The sequence below is a fragment of the Trachemys scripta genome, chromosome 4 (genome assembly GCF_013100865.1).
Source record: "Trachemys scripta elegans isolate TJP31775 chromosome 4, CAS_Tse_1.0, whole genome shotgun sequence".
NCBI lineage: Eukaryota > Metazoa > Chordata > Testudines > Emydidae > Trachemys > Trachemys scripta.
In genome coordinates this window covers 119,779,097-119,800,837 of record NC_048301.1, presented here as the reverse complement: position 1 = coordinate 119,800,837, position 21,741 = coordinate 119,779,097, and the positions used below count along the sequence as shown (strand labels likewise).

General features: G+C 39.2%; 1 protein-coding gene across 4 annotated transcripts in view; it reads right to left on the bottom strand.

Annotated features, from left to right (window-relative positions):
• Positions 1–21,741, bottom strand: part of MAGI3 (membrane associated guanylate kinase, WW and PDZ domain containing 3) — a 233,974-nt gene that overhangs the window by 91,454 nt on the left and 120,779 nt on the right. For all 4 annotated transcript variants that reach the window (XR_004645719.1, XR_004645718.1, XM_034770613.1 and 1 more), the window contains exons 2-4: positions 15,706–15,822; positions 7,310–7,429; positions 520–729 (exon numbers count right to left, since the gene is read on the bottom strand). Coding sequence is in view for 2 of the 4 variants with exons in the window: in XM_034770613.1 (XP_034626504.1) it covers positions 520–729; positions 7,310–7,429; positions 15,706–15,822 (447 nt within the window). In the remaining 2 variants the exon portion in view is untranslated. The remainder of the gene's footprint in view (positions 1–519; positions 730–7,309; positions 7,430–15,705; positions 15,823–21,741) is intronic.

Sequence of the window (21,741 nt, the reverse complement as noted above, 5' to 3'; positions counted from 1 at the left end):
AACCACAATGAATGATCCAAGGAAAACAACAGTGCAGCAGGTTTTAAATTGTGTGAATTTAAGCACTTTGGTTTAGAAACCATTGCCAATAACCTCACTTTTACAATTCTGTTTTTGTGACAAATTAATATGGACTGCAGCCACATCACCTGAGCTCTGATTCTTTCAGCTCTGAAGGTAAACGGGAGTAGGCCAGATCTGTACTTGAATGGGTGACTTCCAAGAAATGCCTAGATGCAGCACAATCTGCAAATGTAATGTGCTGGTTGTCCCCCTTTTGAGATAATAAAGATGTTAAAAAGAATAGGATCTCAGACTAATCTTTGCAACATCCCACTGGACACCTTGTTCCAGTCTCAATGCACTGTTCTTCATTATCACTTGCTCGGCACATTCCTTCACCTAGTTTTCGGATTATGTGACAGTGCTCCTACCTAAGTTAATTTGAAAATTTCAGAGTAACAATTTGATTGATTAAAATCTTGACTGCAGTCAGGAATTTCTCCCTTTGTAACTGACCTGCACCTCCACTGCCATTAACTGCTTCCTTTTCTTCCTCTTCTTCCTCCTCAGGGAGAGAGCTATCCATTCTTTGCATCTTGCTGACAGACGTGGTTCTTTTTCTCTGGGATTCTGCATCAAAATCATTGTCAAAAAGAACTTGATCCACTGCGTCTGGCTGAAAGGGACTGGGCTCTGCTGGAGGCTTTGGTGTACCATAGAAATTACCTGGCATTAAGAAACAAATGGTACAAAATAGCAGCAGTGGTATCTGGTAAAGATCTCTACAATCACAGGAATGACTCAAGTCACAGTACATATTCTACTGCCACAGTAACATAGTTTTGTGAAATACATGAATGAAAAGGTAATTTACTACACTAAAGACATCAGCATTTCAGTAACTGATGAATGCTCAAAAACTGGAATTTACAGCTACACTGTATTTCTGCTAATGCTGTCATTGTGCATCTGGGTATAATGCATTTAATTCCAAAAGTGGCTGCTCTACACAGGTTTCCAAATCAAGAGACTGACTTGTTATTTTACCTTGCATTCACTAATGCTCCAGAATGAGATTTATAGCAGAGTTTGGTAGGAGTAAAGTGGAGGATTACCTTGAAAACCAAAATAATTTCTATTCTAATGTACAGCATATAGTAATTAACTAATCTGGAGTAATTTGCAGCCTGTAGGCAGGTTGAAGCTAAAAAGCAAATTCATTTTGTGCTGAAACACGAAATATCATTTGCACAAAAGCAATTTAAAAAAATGATTTCTTAGAGCTGTAATCCTATGTTTTCAGTTTATAATTTTCTTACCCAATAAGGCTATTAATAAATCAATGAATTATACCTGAGAAAACTGAAAACATTTTGATCTTAATATGTTGTGTAAGTTCAAAGGATCAGCATTTTTTTCCCAATAAAATAAATGCTCAACAGAATTGAAATAACTGGCTTTCTCCTCTTAATTCATCATGTGATTTTAATTAGGGAGTTGAGCACAGAGCTTAGCAGGACTCCTGCTGGGTTAACATTTGGTAGATAGATTTTGTTTTGACTGCATAAAATATTAAATAAAACCCCCTATATTCAAATACCTTTCAGGCTTCAACTGAAAATGGGAGTTAAGGTGAAAGCTTTGGGTTAGCCTGGCTTGTTAAAGTCTAGTTGCTGAGGGGATCTCCAGATGCTGGGAAATTGTGCATACTGTATGTGCAGCAAAACCACGGCACAATCAAAAGAGCTTGGCTTAGAGAGCTGCTCAAAGAATTTCCTTCTTTTGGTTATTTTAACAGTAGTATACCTTTTCATTTATTTTATTTTTCATATTAGGGAAGAATTAAATCTCAAGAAAATGTCCAATAAATCATAATAGTTCTTTACAAATTTCATAATCTTTTACACAGAGACGGTTTCATACAATACAAACTCTTGAAGAAGCTTTAATCACTGAGGTAATCACTTGAAATGTACATAATCTATATTATTACAGATATTTCTAGTGGAAAAATTTTATGCATAAAAATAGCCTTTTTACTTTAGTTTTCATATATATTTTTATATATGCATCCCAGATTTTTCTTGGGGAAAAAAGTCATTTATTTGAGTTAAGGGTACCTAAACAAGGATGTTTTAAATATATTGTAAAAACATATTTTACAACTTGTATATATATTTTAAAATAAGTCGTTCCTGATTAGAAACCTTCAACACCAGGTTTCAATCCAGACGAAAACTTAAGAGGAGCCAGGTTATGATGTTCTATAAAAAAGGGTTTACATCTGAGACATTGATTTAGCTACTGTAGCCTTTATCTTCAAGAACAGAGCCCATGCCTGCCTGGTCCTTGAGCAAAAGGATATTAACCATATCACTCCTATACTTTAGTTAGTTCTATGCCTAGTTAAATACTTTGGCTAGGTCCATTAATACTTTTCATCTTCCTAGTGACTGAGGATTCCTGCTCAGGGTGGAAACAGGAAAAATAACTTCAGTAACTCATACCGAAAGAGAAAAGCCTGGTCTGACCTGAATAAACTCATGACTATTTAGCTACAGTTTAACAAAATATTAGAACATATTTCTAATGTTAACTGCTTCCTGTGGCCCTATGTTTAAAATAGTTTTTAACCATAACCACTCACACATAGGCAGCCACTTAAGGTATGTCAACACCACAAATCAGTGTCTTATTGTAACAGTAGGTAGGCCTACCAGTGCTAGCTTTAATCTAGCTAGTGCAGGTAACAGCAGTCGTGAAGACATGGAGGCATGGGCTTCAGAACAGTACAAGTCCACTGGGGAACTGTAGGGCACACAGATTGCAGGCCTATGCTGGGATCCATGCTGCCATGTTTTCACTGTCATTGTTACCTGCGCTAGTTAGATTAAAGCGAGCACGCATACGTCTACTCGCACTACAATTACTCCTTCCTTCCTATCCTTAGATTCCCAGACCCCTAGTAGGAACAGAGGTACAAGAGAGATAGAAGACCCAAACAGCAACCACGGCAGCAGGCTTGAAGTGTAAAAGCAAAAAAACAAAACCCAGAAGAACAGGGTAGCAGGCAGGGAAGAAGCTGGGGGAATGCAGAGAAAGATCCATGGCAGTGCAATGCGTGTGCACAGGAGAAGAGAAGGAAACCATGTAATAGCTTGAAGGACCAATGGGAGCCAGCCACATTAGGCTTGTCTTGGTCAAATACACACAAACTACAATTAAAAGGGAAAACAAGGACACACTTAAGATTGCAGATATTTTAGACAATAAAATTAAAGAGATGGTACATCCAAATGGGGAAGAATTTACAATTACAAGTACAAAAGGTGTGATGTTAATTAAAGGACTTAGCATGCTGGGACAATTTCCCAATTCAGGCTTCGATTCTGTAATCGGATTTGTGTAGTTGTGTTGACTAGAGCTCTGAGCAGATACAAAATTTGTATCTGCATCCGATCCACGATCCGCAAACATACGCAGGCCTCTAGATAGAACATTTGGATCCGCATCCATCCGTGGATATAAAGCGGATATCCGAAGATTTGCAGGCTCTCCTGTTGAATTCAGTTGGACTCCAGGACATAAGGGGCTATGTGGATCAGATTGCCTTTGAATCCTACTTAGATGCATGGAGAACATTGGTACAGTGTGCAGAAAGCTTGGAAAAGTAACTCTGTCCAGAAGGGTATCAACTGTGGAAAGCTCATGTCAGGGTGCAGACGTGTTAAAAATGGGCCAATAACAGAAGACAAGTTCTCTGATCCAGAGATCACAGTTAATGCTAGCTATGACAAAATCATGTGTGAGTCTACAGCTACTTAATTAAGAAGAGGATGGATCACATGGGAAGGTTGTGATTTGTACTTTTCTACCAAAAGAAGCAGTATTGTGTATGCATGTCTATACATGTTTTACTCCTGAGAGAATTCTGCACCAAAAAATAAAAAATTATGCACACAATATTTTAAAATTCTGCAAATTTCTGCAAATTGTATTTGTCAATAAATACATGTGGCTCCAGCATGGCAGTGGGGAGCACAGGCCATTGGCTGCATTGAGGTGGGAGATCAACCTGAAGACCTCACCTCCCCCAGTACAGAGACTTGGCAGTGAGACTGCACCAGACCCTGAGTACAAGGGCTGGGCCTGGCCAGAAACACCCTGGGGCCCTGCCCCTCTGTGCCAGGTGCATCAGGTGTGGGTGGGCAGGCTCAGTCCAGCAGGACCCAAGTGGGGGCAGGAGCACTGCCAGTTTTTCTGCCCCCCTTGGCGGCGGAATGTCCCGCCCCGAAATGCCGCCCCCTACCGAGGCAGCAGAAGGTCCCGCTGCCGAAATACCGCTGCGGTCGCCACCCCCCAAATTGTAGTGCCCATGGCAACCGCCTAGGTCGCCTAATGGGTTGCACCGGCCCCGAGTGTCGGGGGGGATCTAGATGTGGGGCGGCTCAGTGGGAGATCTGGATGCACAGAGGCTCGTTGGTAGGGTTCTGGTGGCAGGGGCAATGGGACTCTGCAAGGTATCCAGGTGAAGGTGGTTGGGGTTTGGAGGGGGCCTCAGCAGGAGGGTCAGGTTGTGGGGGGCTCAGTGGGAGGTCTAGGTGCTGGGGGACTGGGGCTTGATGGGGTGGGGGTCCAGGTGCAGCTGGTTGGGGATCAGTGGGGTGGGGGGGCTCGAAGGGATCTAGGTGTAGGGCTTGTCAGGGTGAGGGTTTCAATGGGCCTGCTTAACGGGGGAGCCCCAGCTGCTGCCGAGGTGACGCCGCATGCTGGGCTTCCGCTTCCCCCCGCGAGTCCCCTATCCCCTTTTCTTAGCTATTCCCCTCCCTCTCACTCCCACATTCCCCTCCCCCTGCCCTATTCCACCTCCCCTTCCCCCCACCCTCCCTTCCCTCATTTCCCCCAGCCCCACCGCGGGCACTCACTATTGCACAGAATAGAAAACAGGAAGGCTCCCAGCACACAGAAGGGGAGCATGACTGGCACTAGGACCCAGGAGGTGACGCTCAGCTGTAGTCAGTGAAGTGAAGAGACAGCCTCCTTCAGCTGGGCAGCTCTGCGCTTGCAGAATGAGTGCGGGCAGTGACATGTAACCCTGTGTCCCCCCTTACTTGCTTCTGTTTGGAGGGAGGCAATCCCCCCCCCCAAAACTGCGCCCATGGTCGCCCCCCCAACCATGCGTCTTCCCTTTGCTTCCCTGCAGTTTTCTGCAGGGAAACACAGGAAATCTGAGGGGGGGGGGGGTGAGGGAGAGGGCCATTTTCTGCGGGAGCGCAGTCCTGCAGAATCCCCCCAGGAGTAATGTTTATAATGTATTCAGATCCAGGTTGGCTGACACTCAGATAATGCTTCAGTGATCTGAAACTCGAAGTCATAATCATGACAAGCGAAATCAAGTGCTGGGACATGCTTTCTCTGGGTGCAACCCTGACTGCAGGAAGGGCAGCAATGTGGAGGAAGGCTGCCTGCAGCCTGCATGACAAGACTTTCTGCAGAGACCAGGGGTGCTCAGTGCCCATGAGGCTGCACCGCACCTTCTCCCTGTGCTGTCTGGGGGGCCAGTACTCTGTGCTTCCCGGAGCTTTCTTCTCTGCATGCAGTCCCCTGGCAGGGAGTGGCCTAGAGACTGCAGGGAGAGGTACTGTGCAGCTCTAGCATCCGGGCTGCAGCCCACTCCCTGCTAACGCCCTGCCCATAACCTCCCCTTCCAGCCTGCAGACCCTTATGTCTTGTGTGGTCCCTGTGTGCAGGCAGGTTTGCCCAGCTGCAGCCCGAAAAGGAAGCGCTGGGATGGATGGTCTGAGTACTGACTGCAAGCAGGTTTGCAGGGCTGCAACCAAAACAGGCAGGCCCCAGCACTTCCCTTCCCTGACTGCAGCTGCACAAACCAACCTGCAGGTGGGGCCCTTCTTAAAAGGGAAGATGCTACTAAGCAGCATACTGTTGCAATGTCAAACACCATTAACACTGATGTTAATAGGATGGGAATGGTTCACACAGCAACATGTTGCCATTAACTGGAAGTTGACAGTATCAGGATTGCTATTAACCGGCATCTATTGTATTTACATTTTAATTCAAAAGGAGTCAGGTGTTAGTGATGAAAGCTAAAAATCATATATTTAGAGAAACATCCTCATCTGAGAGACTTTCATTAAGCATTACCAAAAACACCCAAAAACACTACAACAGTAATGAAAATAAAGCCAGCAACTAATTAGGATAGCTTCTAGCAAATATTATGGCTATTCTAAAATACTAAAAGCAGAAAGAAGACAAAAGTGGACTATTAAGTAGAAACCTTTGGAATAATTTATAATATATTTAATAACTCTTAAGCGAGAAATTAAAGCTACGGAAAACTTTTCACACAAAACCCAGAACTATGACCACAAATATATTTAAAGCAAAAGTCAACCAAAAACCATACATAAAAGTTTTTAGAATGACTCTGAAAAGCACAATGATATGGAAAAGAAACAGGTGTTAAAGTGAACTGAACACAGGTCAGGACACATGGGTTCTAATAGTGGGTCACCATCTCACAGCGCGAGCCGGGACAAGACAACTACTGTGGTCCAAATTAAATCATACCAAATTAAATTGTTATCCCATCTATACAATGGAGAGAATATTGCTTCCCTACCCCTGCAAAGCACTAATTACGCCTCATGAGTATAAGGATCCAAATTTAGGTCTTGTCTACACTAAAAATACTGCAGCACCACAGCTGCACCATTGTAGTGCTCCAGTGAAGACGCTACCTGTGCCAACGGGGGAGCTTCTCCCATCAGCGTAGGTTCTCCACCCGTCTGAGAAGTGGGAGCTATGTCAATAGAAGAAGCCCTCCCATTGACACAGTGCTGTCTACACAAGGAGTTACACTGACCTAACTATGTCGCTCAGAGTTGTGGATTTTCCACACCTCTAAAGGCACGCCTTCACTACTTGCCGGATCGGTGGGTAGCGATCGATCTATCGGGGATAAAATCGATCCCCGATCACTCTGCCGTCGACTCCGGAACTCCACCGCAGCGAGAGGCAGAAGCGGAGTGGACGGGGGAGCGGGAGCAGTCGACTTGCTGCCGTCCTCTCAGCCAGGTAAGTCAACCTAAAATACGCAACTTCAGCTATGCTATTCGTAGTGTAGACCTAGTCTGAGTGATGTAGTTATACCAACGTAAGTTACTAGTTTAGACCAAGCCTGAAACAAAGACTGGACACTAATGCCATTAAATTCTTCCCGGTCTTTATTCCCATTCTTATAAAAGACTGTAGGTACACGTGTTCAAATTCTTTAACATACCATCATATGTTCCACTTTCTAGCAAGGCTCCACTTTCTTCCAATGCTTTAAACTGTTCAACAGGAATGAAATTATAGTCCACCCCTGGGACCTCCCCATCCCTGGGAGCCCTTGTAGTGCCTGAAAAGACAGAGAAGAAACTGTTGTATGGTTGTCGAGTGCTGTTGGTTTACAAAATACTCTCTCTTGCAGAATTCAACATAAAAAGAAACAGTGGTTATTTGAAGCTTTCCACAGCTATAGTGCCACTCTGTCAAGATAAGGATCAGAACATTCTCATGAAAGTGAACATTGCAGCATGTGAAACTAGGTCAATAAATTATGTACGAATAAGAAAGGATATTTTAACAAGAAATAGAAGCCCTCATGAATTTATTAAATCTACTGTTACGAAGGGCATACAAAAAGGAATTTTGATACCAGAGTTTAAACTTCCTAAGAACTAACATTCAAATCCCAATACAGCAGGACCTTGATTTTATGAAAGCCAATCTTCTGACTAACCAGTTATATGAATCCCTTTTCCCAGTTGGAAAATAATAAATCAATCACATCTAAAAAGTGATGTCCAGGAAAAACCAGTCAAAATCCCTTCACATTCCGATGCCTTCAAACATTGGGAATCTCTTTGCAGTGGTTTGAAGAAAGCGATGCAGTACACCCAGGCTGCAACTTACCTCCGGTAATTCTGATATGTTCAATCTTAAGAACTTCTCGACGTTATGAACTCCTCAGTCCCCAACTTTCATTAATATGGCAATAACTCTGAACACTTTCTATATTATGGTTTGCAATGAACAAAGTCTCATCAATATATACAGTTACAATACATTCATATAATAGTCAAAATTCAATCTGAACAAAGCAAAGAAGTTTACAATTCCGCTGCTTCGACTGTTCAGGTTACAATTGCACCTGCACCACAAGCCCCCATTTTAAGATTTCATTATTAAAATACAAACAATTGCTCATTGCTCTGAGTTATTTTGGGGATGTCATTTATATATATTCCTAACATTTTTATGATCATAGCTATTTTTCTGGACAAGTCATACAAATCCATAAAGGAACTACTCCTCCACTATCTGATGCTTTTTGCTTCCTATAAAACAGCATGGAATAGCTTTTTTTTTTTTTTAATCGTATCAAATTACACAAATAGGGCAAATTTCATGCTGCTGAGATGGTCCTTTCAAGGGTCTCTGTAGCACCTAATGGGGCTGTGCAGCAGAAGCTGCAATCTGAGAGGCTGTATAGAAGGACCTCTGCACTCTCTGCATGCTGTGAAGGGGTATCTACACAAGCTTCTCATAGGCCAGTACAGAGAATGGCAAGGGGTGGCCACATCTTTGTGGCCAGTGGCCCTAGCACTCCACACAATTGGTGCAGAGGAATGAAGACTATAGTTCCAGCATACAGGCTAAATAGTAGCCATTTTAGAAAGGAGACTAAGTTGCACTGTAGCCTGGTGGCCTGAGCCTAGGTTGAGGGTAGATTTTTCTCTCTCAGCTCCTGTTCATTTTATCAACATAAAACCTGATTGCAAAGGGTGTTTTAATGCAGGTGAAGCAAATTTTTCATTTTATGAGTGTAACTTTAAATATATATATAAAAAGTTTAATTTCCAATCTATATAAATTCTTGAAATTACTGAGTAAATAAGAAATACACAACTTGATAGTTACAGTAGAAACAAAATGAACTTCATTTGGCAACTTGTCAGATAATTGCAGGTTCTGAACTGCCTTGGACGATAGTTAATTCTACATCCATTTCAAGCTCTTTAGAATTTTGACAATCTGCTAGCAAATTGACAAGTGAAAAACAACAGCAAATACACAATGGTTTAAATTTTTCTACAGTTGTGATCTTTAGATCTTTGTTATAACTGCTAATGGTGACAAGTTTACATACAACGACAGCCATAGGAATGGTAGCCAATGAAGCCAAAACATCTTAGGTACTTCTACAAGTAGTACAAGGTTCTTTTAATTAACTTTCCCTTGAGAGGGTGTGCTAATGAGTGGTTTATTTACCTGCTAAGTCAAGTCCAGAATCCTATTAGTTATGTAAAACTTCCTACTTCTCTAGGAATATTTTTATAAATAATACAAAAAAAAAAAAAAAAAAAAAGAATGGAGTCTCCTGACAAAAGTTGAGGAAATAGACTATCTTGCTATTTAGTTTCAGGGTTCCACACATAACCCTTACATCATCTGAAACTGACACTCTGGCAACAAACATAAGCTTTGTCATATCACATTATACATGGGATACTTGACAAACTTCATTTCTAATGAATCTAGAACAGTTTTAAATATTAGTCATGATGAAAACTTTCGACTTTCATTACGTTTTGACATGTACACTTCTACCCTGAGGTAACGCGACCCGATATAACACGAATTCGGATATAACGCGGTAAAGCAGTGCTCCGGTGGGCGGGACTGCGTGCTCCGGCAGATCAAAGCAAGTTCAATATAACGCGGTTTCACCTATAACGCAGTAAGATTTTTTGGCTCCTGAGGACAGCGTTATATCAGGGTAGAGGTGTATCTTACCGGCATCTATTAAATGAAAAAGGTTTTTAATCTTATACTGAGTGTAGAAAGTGGAAATTTCTTGAAAAAAAAGTCCATTTGCCTTTATTCTTAAGTCACTAATCAATCCAAAACATTCAAATGATTTAAAGTTATTGTATTTCAATATGCAAGATGCAACCAACTGACAACAGCTTCTGCCCTTCAGTATTAGATCACTTTGTCAAGAATTCCATTAGATTTAAATTTTCTAATGTGGCTAAGATGAAATAAAATAATCACTTTGCTTTTGTGCCCCTATGACAAATATTGACATGAAACATTCATAAGCCTTCCATCTCCACCCCCAATAAACTACTTTTGTATATGACAGCAGTTTATACCTCTAAATCTAATCTTATGAAAATTTAAATTTACAATTACAGTCTCATCTCATAATTTTGTCTAGATTGTTTGCTAACTCATTCACATAAAATTAACATTTAACTTTTGTCGGTAGACATCTCATAGAATTTATAGTAAATGTTCCGATGAGAATGTAAGAATTATACAATACTAATTAAAAACAGTTTTTTGATACCATGCAAGATGGGCCCCTTGTACACAGACTGACGACACAAACTGAATGTTATCCTGTATGATGGAAACATTAGGTGTGTGAAGGAATGCATGTTGAAACACAGTTTTAAATATTAACTTAACTCACTTCAACTCCTTGAATTACTTCATTAACTAAAGATTTTTTTAAAGTCCACAATAAAAGATAATTAAGTGTGGAAAAACACCCATTCACTAGAAAGACACCATCTCAGGTCAGAAGAAATTAATATACAGCAGATGAATACTGCAGCAAAGAATAGCATGAGATTTCAATGAGACTTACTCCCCAAAAACAAATGAGGTTCATTGGTGAAGCGGAGTTTTTATTGTAATTTCTACTTAATCAAAAGGAAATGGCAAATATGTCCTCTCTTTCACCTTCCTGGATGTCTCTCATCGTGCATATCATCCTTTTAAACAGAGGTCATGCAATGACTTGGTCAGTTCGGTGCCTGCTCTCTGATATGCCAATGGGCTGCACGTAAATCCCAGTGAAGTTTGTAGATAATGGGAAGTCACACAGACTGAAAAGGTCTCGCTATGCAAACTACTTCTTCAGGGTATTTATCCGTGGTGACCAGCACCCAGCCTATTCCACGGAAGTCAGTGGGAACTTCCAAGTGAGCAGCACTGTTGCAAATCAGGTCACTTATTTGGTGGCTAAATATTGAGTTCGGAGCCTAAGTTTAAGACCTCATTTTTGAAAATCTTGGGCTCTTCATTCTTGGAGGCACGGTAGTGATTAAATTAAATTAAAGGAGATATCCTATCTCCTAGAACTGGAAGGGCCTTGAAAGGTTATCGAGTCCAGCCCCCTGCCTTCACTAGCAGGACCAAGTACTAATTTTGCCCTAGATCCTTAAGTGGCCCCCTCAAGGATTGAACTCAAAACCCTGGGTTTAGCAGGCCAATGCTCAAACCACTGAGCTATCCCTCCTCCCGTGATCAGACTGGAGTTTGGTTTTTATGCTTATAGAACTGCAATACTATACCCCTAGAATCACATACTGCATCAACACACCTCCGAACCTGTAGAAAAGGAGGGCCTGTTGACTTCATTACTAGGGTCTCCTTATTTCACAGGGAAAGGAGAGGTGTATTTTACTCAAACTATTCACAGCTCAATGACTTTTTTGTCCTTTTTTAATGAGTTTTCTAATCAATGATTTTTCTTTCCTCAAACAAATTATTCACTTGTTAGATCAGCGATTTCCATTCTGCAGTATTGGTATTCATACATGCGGGTGTTCCTAATTTCACAATGCGTAGCATTAATTGAAAGCAAAGTTACGGCTGGCAGGAGTTACCGAATGAGAAACAATTAAAGATAAGGCCAAACCATTATAATAATGAAAATGGCTTGTATGTAACTTTCTATAAAGCAGTATTATTTAAAGAATGAGATAGTGTTATAGCATGCTGGGCTATATCAGCATACAGGCACACTGTTGAAAAGATGGGAAAATTGGAGGTAATGAGAGAACATCAATCATGCTATGATTTTAGGAGGAAGAGAGTTTTAGAAATTAGAAATTATGATGAGAGGAAGACAGAGACAATAAAAGCTGGAGGATGAGGTGATGTGAGAAAGAAAAATGTTCACACATGCTGTGAGCCTGACTGATTTACTGTACAAAAGTTGGTGAAGACCTGGGCCAAGCAATATTAATTGAGCGTTTTGGGGTGTGTGTGGAATAGCTGTATGTAGTCTGCCACCATTATGATGATGTATCATTTCCTTAATGTCTCTTGAATGTTCTTGGAAATTTAGTAATTAATGACGTCACTAACAAAGCAAAATTGATTTCTGACCACCTATTACATAATTGAGTTGGATCAAATTTATTTCAATCTTTTCAGCCATTTGTATGCCTGTTCTCTATTATTAGATGAATTCATTTCTGCTTTCATAATTCAGAATGTGACCCAAGTATGTAAATTATCATGAAGCCTGGAATGTGGTGTTGCCACTGCATGAGTCTTCCCGTAAGTAAACAATACTGGATAGCAAAAAAACTCGACTTTCAAAGCAATCCAGCAAACTGGTCATGCTAATTAAGAAATGTTCAAAATGTACAAATCTAGCAAACAAGGAAGTTTTAGTTAACAAATGTGATTAACGCTCTCCTGAAGCAAAGATTACAGTGATTCGTTATTGCATACCATCTTGTTTAACCTCAACAATCTTTTTAAAACTTGTCAATTTTACTCCAATGAACAATGTGAACAGCTCTATCAGTAAGTGAACCTCATTTCCATTACACTGATTTTTTTTAAACTCCTCCTTCTTTTACTCATAAGATTAGGTGGATATTTTATTTTCCCTGGTGTAATCCTGGGCAGACTGAATGTCAGAACCACTCATCAACTTGCAAAGACCCAAGCCATTAAATTACACTGGTCACAAAATAATGGGTAAATAAAAAATGTGTTAAAAAAATAACATGCATGAAGCTACAACAAAAAATGCTTTAACATATAATTAATAGATTCTAAGGCAAGAAAGGACCACTGCGATCATCTAATCTGACCTCCCCAATAATACAGGCCATAGAACTTCCAAAATAATTCCTAGAAAAATATCTTTTTAGAAAAGCATCTGATCTTGATTTAAAAATGATCAGTGATGGAGAATCTACTATGACATGTGGTAAATTGTTCCAACGGTTTATTACTGTTAAAAATGTATACCTTATTTCCACTCTGAATTTGTCTAGCTTCAATTTCCAGCTACCAGATCAGTTTATACCTTTCTCTGACAGATTGAAGAGCCTATTAAATATTTGTTCTCCATGTAGATATTCACAGACTGTAACCAAGTCACTCCTTAACCTTTCTTTTGGTAAGCCAAATAAGACTCTCAGAGCTCAATCTATCACTATGAGGCATTTTTCTAATATTTTAAGCATTCTCATGGCTCTTCCTGAACCCGTCTCCAATTTACCAAATCTTTCTTGAATTGTGGGCACTAGAACTGGTCACCGTATTCCAGCAGCCATCGTACCAGTGCCAAATATGGTGGTAAAGTAACTTCTCTTCCCTTACTTGAGATTCCCCTGTTTGTGCATCCCAGGATCCCATTAGTTCTTTTGGCCATCGTGTCAGACTGGGAGCCCATGTTCAGCTGATTATCCACCACAACACCCAAATATTTTCAGACTCTCTGATTCCTCGCATAGTCCTCCTCCTGTAATTATGGCCCACGTTCTTTGTTCCTACATGTGTACATTCACATTAATCCATATTACAAAGCATAATGTTTATGCCCAGTTTACCAAGTGATCCAGATCGCTCTGAAACAATGACCTGTCTTCTTAATTGTTTACCACTCCCCCATATTTTTGGGTCATCTGCAAACTTTATCAGTGCTGATTTTGTGTTTTCTTCCAGATCATTAATAAAAATATGAAAAAGCATAGGGTGAAGAACTGATCCCTGCTGGCAACACATCTGTTTGATGATGATTCCCTATTTACAATTACATTTGGAGACCTATCAGCCAGTTTTATATTAATTTAATGTGTGCCATGTTAATTTAATATCATTCAAGTTTTTTAATAAAAATACTTCAAATAAAACTTGTGTTCAGTCATTCTAAAGAGGAAATATCTCATATGGAAGGTACAGTGTGGCTTTTGAATAACTGAGAAATGGAATGGCATGATAATGCAAAAAGCAGCACACAGACGGGAATTTCAGTAATTGTGGGGATGTCCTTTAAACTGAAAGATACTCTCTGATAAGCTGGAAAAGTACATTATTTTGATCCAAGCTGTCAGTTTGTGGTGGTTCTAAAAGCTATGATTACCCAACTGGGTCCTCATAACTCCCTAAAAAAAATTCAGATTGCATTTAGAAATGGAAAATGGTGTTCAATATCCATTAGCATTCATATTAGTGAATAAAAATGAGGTCCTTCAGACCTTCTGTTTGGTCAGAACTGTCCTATATCAGTCATTTAATGAATGCCATGTGCATACCATACAGTATCTGTTGCCACCAGAAAACCATTCACTTCAGTAAAGCTTTGCCGTGGCTTGTTTGTTAATTAAATAGTAAATATTCTTGCATCAAAAGTACACTGAATACTTTGTTTTTTAGTAATTAAGATAATGAACTTAAAACGCGCTGCTCCAATGAACAATTTTAGCCTTGGTAAAGTCTAAGAGCCCAGTAATAGCATACAAGCAGGCAATCAGCATTAAGCATTTTAACCATATTTATAAGAGCTTTTGAAGCTGATCTGTGATGGGTGACTGAAATGAGAGAAATTGAGACGATAATGCCTTTTCACTCAGGCTGCAGGAGCAGCAACCTCTTAATGATTCCTGGCTGAAGACGTGTTAGCAGGTAGGCTGTATGGATGGGGAAATACTACGAGATGCCAGCCATTCCAGCCTACAGTGGATTAGGAGGTAAGGCTCATCCCATAGTGTCCTCTCATTAATGCTTGCTCTGCAACTCTACTGTGCCTATTCTAATTTAGGAAGGCTGCTTCTCCTTTCCCCAACCATTGGGCCATGCTACAGGTCCCTCCTCCATCCCACTAAATTTCAGGCTCAGGTATGTTACAAGTGCACCCATAACTTCCCTTGTGCACCCCGCTTGGTTATGTTCCAGCTCAGTCTCCTTCCTCACAAACAGCTCTTCTACAATTATACTCTCTTCCCTCCTTTCAGTTTTCTCCAACACCCAGCCTATCTATAGGTGGTCACCTAGAGGTCTTAATCTCCCCTTTGTGAGAAGCCACAAAACTGGCTAGGCGGGTGTGTGCGTGTGCAAGAGAGACTGCCACAAAAATCAATGGTGAGAGTTATATTATACTAGTTATAGTAATGATGTCTCACTCCCCCTAGGTTTACTTATTCTTATGCTGACATGAAATCTTTATCTGTTGCATTCTTTAATGGTTTTTAGAGGCAGTACCATCAATGAGTTAAAAAAATATAGACACTCTTGAAGTCCTCTGAACTTGGAATTTTGACATTTTTGCTGGTTTGTCAATCCTTTAATATATATAAATATGGTTATCAATAGACTAATTTTCCATTGCATCCCAAGTTAACTTAGAACGTTTCTTAATATGGATTCTAACAAAGAGCCTACCTAAAAATAGCCTTTATGCAAAGGAATCCCCACTGAAAGGGTGGAAATATGAAACAACACAGGATCAAAGGAAAAAAGCTTACAGGATTCTTGAGTTATGCAGAGTTTAACTGAAATAGATTAATTTATGCTAGCACTCTACATACTTACATGGGATGGTTCTCAGGTAAAGATTGTCTCTGATCACCTGTTGGAGTTTATGGTCTATTGAGCCTTTCTGGAACTGCAGGCTCAGGTAGTGACGCAAGTCTTTGTTGATCACTTTTCCTTTAAAATATAAGAAAACAATATAATGAAAAATTTGCAAAAAATATTTAAGATAATGCTCATACCAACTAAACTACATTTCACTGCAGTAAACATCTCTGCAAAATCTAAAATAGAAAGGAAACTACAAATTAGTTTATTCAAAAGCACTAGACTAGATAGAAAAGCTGCATGCTCCCGGGGCCAGATCCTCAGCTGATGTAAATTGGTATAGCTCCACAGACTTAAACTAAAGTCAACAGAGCTACGCTGTTTTATAACCAGCCTGATGATCTGGCTCCTGGATTTCCACCAGTCCTGTTGACACTGAACAAGAGTCCCTGTGACAAGATTCAGCCCTTTTATGCAGGACAGATGAAACGTTAAGACTTTAAAACTTCACTAAAAGTGAAGAGCCGAATACTTTTAGCCAACCCATATTTATGCGTCAAAGAACATGTAAGCCCACGAAGAAGCATAAGTGCAACATCAATCTTAGTGTTGTCTGCTGCAGAGAGTAAGAAAAATATAGGGGAAGTACTAAAGTGCTGAGGATTACTGGCCACAACCGATGTGATGCTGGCTAAGGACTATTGAATTTCCATTTATGGGAATGGATAGAATGAGCAGAATGGCCCTGGAACTGAACAACAGCATACAGCCTATAGTTTAATGAGAGATTACTGCAGGATACCATACAAAAAATATTGGCAAACTGGGCTTTTAAAAAAAATATATATCACATCTTATAGTGCTTTTAACTGCTTCACATGCAGGTAGTGGAGAGTAACTGTACAATCCAGGTATGTGACTACATAATCAACTCCGAACCCAGCTGGAGATTAAATGTTGCCTGCATCACCAATGTGCTCATCACTAATCAGAAAATCATGTAAGGTTGTATTAATCCACAAATAATAAAGCCAGACATTTTATTTCAAATTTGTAAACTGTGTCAGGAAGTCTTAAAATTGTTTTGATTTGCAAGCTTTTATCTTGCATCCTTAGATTTAGCTTATTTCTTAAAATATTTATTGATTTATAAAAAAATGGATTTACAAACCCCGATGAAAGTTTACAAATCCCACTTTGGAGCCATAAATCCTATTACAGATTTGCAAATTGAAAGAAAATAAATCCAAAATACAAATTTTGGATTTATAAATTCTCACAGGATTCTAATGACTGTTCTGTAAAGCCTGTCCTTATCAGGTTTAAAATCTAACACTTGAACTAAGTCCCTACAATTAAAAACTGCATGTGTGCTTCAGCAATAGTTTCTTATTTTGTACTGGGAGATGCCACGTGCACCCAACCAACCAGTGACTCTCAAAGCCCATAATTTAAGAGCTACCTATTATTGCAGTACAGTGGTAAGCTCAAACAGTTAAAAGTAGAACAGCTCCACCAAAGTTGGAAGCACAACAAAAATGTGAACTGTCATCATAGTGATTCCATGTCAAAATTCCTTATAGAATATTTGTCCCAGCCATGACAATTAGGGGTGTGTGAGAAAATTGAATACAGAGTTAGAGATCACCTGAAATTTAATAATAGATCAAATCATTTGCAACTAGAGACTGTTAACTATGTGCTTTGCCTACCTGTTTTCGGTATCTAATGGAATAACTAGCATATGGACTAAGGATCTGACTACTGTAGTCTTTATGCTTCTGGCAGATTACAACAATGGCACACATTAAAAAAAAGCGCTGTGGTACAATAAAACCCATTTCTTCCCCCACTTAAAAGGTCATTAGCTTTTTACTGTGCAAATGGATTTTTCTGGAGCACCTTCTACTGACTTATCTAGGTTGACAGATTTTTGCAGTTTAAAACATAAAAATGGTTAAGATAAAACTATGTTTAGAAATCATTTAAATAATTAACGCTCTTTCTATAAGGTATTGTTGCTGTATTTGGCTGCTGCAATTGAGAAAATCACATCTTAATAATCAGAGCAGCGAAATATATAATAATCAAGAAAATCAGCTAGTCAAGTTAATCATGAGGGACAGCTGTTTTGTAACAGAGTGAGCTCAGGTCAGGGAAAAAGAACTTGTGTTCCATCCCTAATTCTCATCATCACTGACTAGATCAGTGGTTCTCAACCAGGGGTACACACGCCCCTGGGATACACAGAGAAGATCTTTGTACATCAACTCATCTAGATATTTGCCTAGTTTTACAACAGGCTACGTAAAAAGCACTCATGAAATCAGTACAAACTAAAATTTCATACAGACCATGACTTGTTTATACTGCCCTATATACAATACATTGAAATGTATAGTACAATATTTATATTCCAATTGATTTATTTTATAATTGTATGGTAAAAGAGAGAAAGTAAGCAAGTTTTTCAATAACAGTGTGCTGTGACACTTTTGTATTTTTATGGGTGATTGTGTAAGCAAGTAGTTTTTAAGTGAGGTGTCACTTGGGGGTACACTAGACAAATCAGACTCCTGAAAGGGGTGCAGTAGTCTGGAAAGGTTGAGAGCCACTTGACTAGATGTGTCACCTTGAGTCACAACCACTATGCCTGTGTTACACCACTTATAAAAAGGCAATAATATCCCTTTGAGATCTATAGCTAGGATAAGAAAGTGATGTTAAACTGCAAAGTATTACATTACAATTAAATAAATATCTGTTGATAGAACCATGCCCCAAACCCCATTAAATCAGGCAATGATAACACTTCCTATTGGAAGTAAGCAAATAGGTTATGCATCTAAACTAGATCAATTGTCAAATGGGATCCTGCATTCGTGGTGTTTCAAGTAAAGTATTATGTTACAGGAAGGTTCTTTACAATTATTCCTTTGTGACACTCCTGTCAGGTACCATTAGCAAACCTGTCATATTGCCAGATAACCACTGCCCCTCTAGCACACAAATAACGGAACCCTTGTTTTACTGCTTTATCCCTCTGACAGAAGGGTACAAAGCAATCTATTGTACGCTGTCATCTTCAGAGAAAGCACACTCACTTGGGTTCAGTGAGCTTTGCAAATTAAAGCTATGTACTTCATCAGAATGTCCAAATCTTAAAGTGGAAGAATTTTAATGATCATTTGTTTTCAAAGGGCTATAAAAAGGATGGTATATGGAGATATATGGCAGAATCACAACTTATACTCCTAAGTTTCTTTGCAACTTACAGTACAGAATATATACCTCTGGACCTAGTAATGTCACCAGCCAAACAATACATTAGATGATAAATAAAATTAACTCTTTAGATTATAAGGCAGTAAATGTCGAATGTGTTGTACAGTGCCAGCCCAATGGGAATCTGATTCGGGGCCATAAGGTTCTGTGGCAATTAGGGCTGTCGATTAATTGCAGTTAACTCACGCGATTAACTCAATAAAATGAACTTCGATTAAAAAAATTAATCGTGATTAATCACACTGTTAAACAATAGAATACCAATTGAAATTTATTAAATATTTGTGGATGTTTTTCTACATTTTAAAATATATTGATTTCTATTACAACACAGAATACAAAGTGTACAATGTTCACTTTATATTAGTTTTTATTACAAATATTTGCACTGTAAAAATGATAAAATAAATAGTATTTTTCAATTCACCTCATACAAGTACTGTAGTGCAATCTCTTTATTGTGAAAGTGCAACTTACAAATATAGATTTGTTACATAACTGCACTCAAAAACAAAACAATGTAAAACTTTAGAGCCTATAAGTCCACTCAATCCTACCACTTGTTCAGCCAATCGCTAAGACAAACAAGTTTGTTTATATTTACAGGAGATACTGCTGCCTGCTTCTTATTTATGTCCCCTGAAAATGAGAAGAGGCATTTGCATGGCACTTTTGTCGCCAGATATTTATGTGCCAGATATTCTAAACATTTGTATGCCCCTTCATGCTTCAGCCACCATTCTGGAGGACATGCTTCCATGCTTGTGATGTTCATTAAAAAAATAGTGTGTTAATTAAATTTGTGGCTGAACTCCTTGGGGGAGAACTGTATGTCTCTTGTTCTGTTTTACCCGCATTCTGCGATATATTTCATGTTACAGCAGTCTCGGATGATGACCCAGCACATTTGATTTACAAACACTGTCACTGCAGATTTGACAAAACGCAAAGAAGGTACCAACGTGAGATTTCTAAAGATAGCTAAAGCACTCGACCCAAGGTTTAAGAATCTGAAGTTCCTTCCAAAATCTGAGAGGGATGAGGTGTGGAGCATGCTTTCAGAAGTCTTAAAAGAGCAACATTTCGATGCAGAAACTACAGAACCTGAACCACCAAAAAGAAAATTATCTTTGTTCTGGTGGCATCTGACTCTGATGATGAAAATGAATATGCATTGGTCCGCTCTGTTTTGGATCGTTATCGAGCAGAACCCGTCATCAGCATGGACGCATGTCCTCTGGAATGGTGCTTGAAGAATAAAGGGATACATGAACCTTTAGCGCATCTGGCACGTAAATATCTTGTGACGTGGTTACAACACTGCCATGCGAATGCCTGTTCTCACTTTCAGGTGACATTATAAACAAGAAGCGGGCAGCATTATCTCCTGCAAATTGTAACCAAACTTGTTTGTCTGAGTGATTGGCTAAAGTAGGACCTAGGGGACTTGTAGGCTCTAAAGTTTTATATTGTTTTGTTTTTGACTGCAGTTTTTTTTTTGTACATAATTTTACATTTGTAAGTTCGACTTTCTTGCACTACAGTACTTAGATGAAATGAAATATACCATTTCTTTTTTTTTTTACAGTGCAAATATTTGTAATCAAAAATAAATATAAAGTGAGCACTGTACACTTTGTATTCTGTGTTGTAATTGAAATATATTTGAAAATGTAGAAAACATCCAAAAATATTTAAATAAATGGCATTCTATTATTAATCGTGTGATTAATCACACGATTAATTTTTTTAATCGCTTGACAGCCCTAGCTGCAATACAAATAAACGACCACCAGACAGTAGACAACCACTACTACTACAACAACAACAACTAGCATGGAAAACAGGATTTCAAGGGATATTTTCCAAAACTAATATTTTTGAATCCCTATTTATCTATAGCTAATAATTAATAGACTCAAAATGTTGAAACACTTTTAAATGGCTGTAAAAGAAGAAAAAAGCTGTCATTATACAGTTATTCTAACAGGTGTCCGGAAAGGCTGCCGTGAGCGAGCTGGGTAAGATTCCATAGCAAAGAGTGCAATAGGTAGAGCTGTCCGAGTTTAGACTCAGCAGCAAAGTCATTCGCATCTCATAGCTGAAAAACCGCAATTTTATGAAGTTACAATTGTAAAAAACATTTTGCACCTTTATCGACCAGGGTTGGCACCAGGTGTCAGCTCAATAGTCCAAAAACAGGCCAGGCTATTGCAGAGACAAGAGGACTTTCTACTTTTGGTGAGTTAACACACTGCTGACTCAGTAGTAATAAATGGCTAATTCTTAGGGTCTCATCATGTGCTGTCAGTATTAAAAAGGAGACACACAAAGTTGACTAGAAAAAGGGTGACTGATTAGATATAGAAAAGGGAGCATTGGCACAGGGAGGGCTGCGATCTTCCTTCCAGAAGAGAGCCCCGGGAGGAATTATGGCTATGACTGCAACACAAGATGGCTGAACATCAAAAAGTCCAGGGCACCATCACACATCTATAAACCGCGTTTTACTTGGGTGTTTGAAACCAAGAAGCAAGAAGTCCAAAAGAATGAGGTAGAGAGGAAATCAGGTTAATGTAATAGTGAGGTTATTTTTAAATCATAGCAGTCAGGTCAATTAAGAGTGATTTTTAAGTGAGGAGGAGGACAAAAAAAAGACAGCTCTGCACATTTCCTTTTCTGAATGGAACATTAATCAAGAATTTATATGAGAAGATTCAAAATGTCACATACAGTTCTCAAGATGCTGACAAAAATATATGC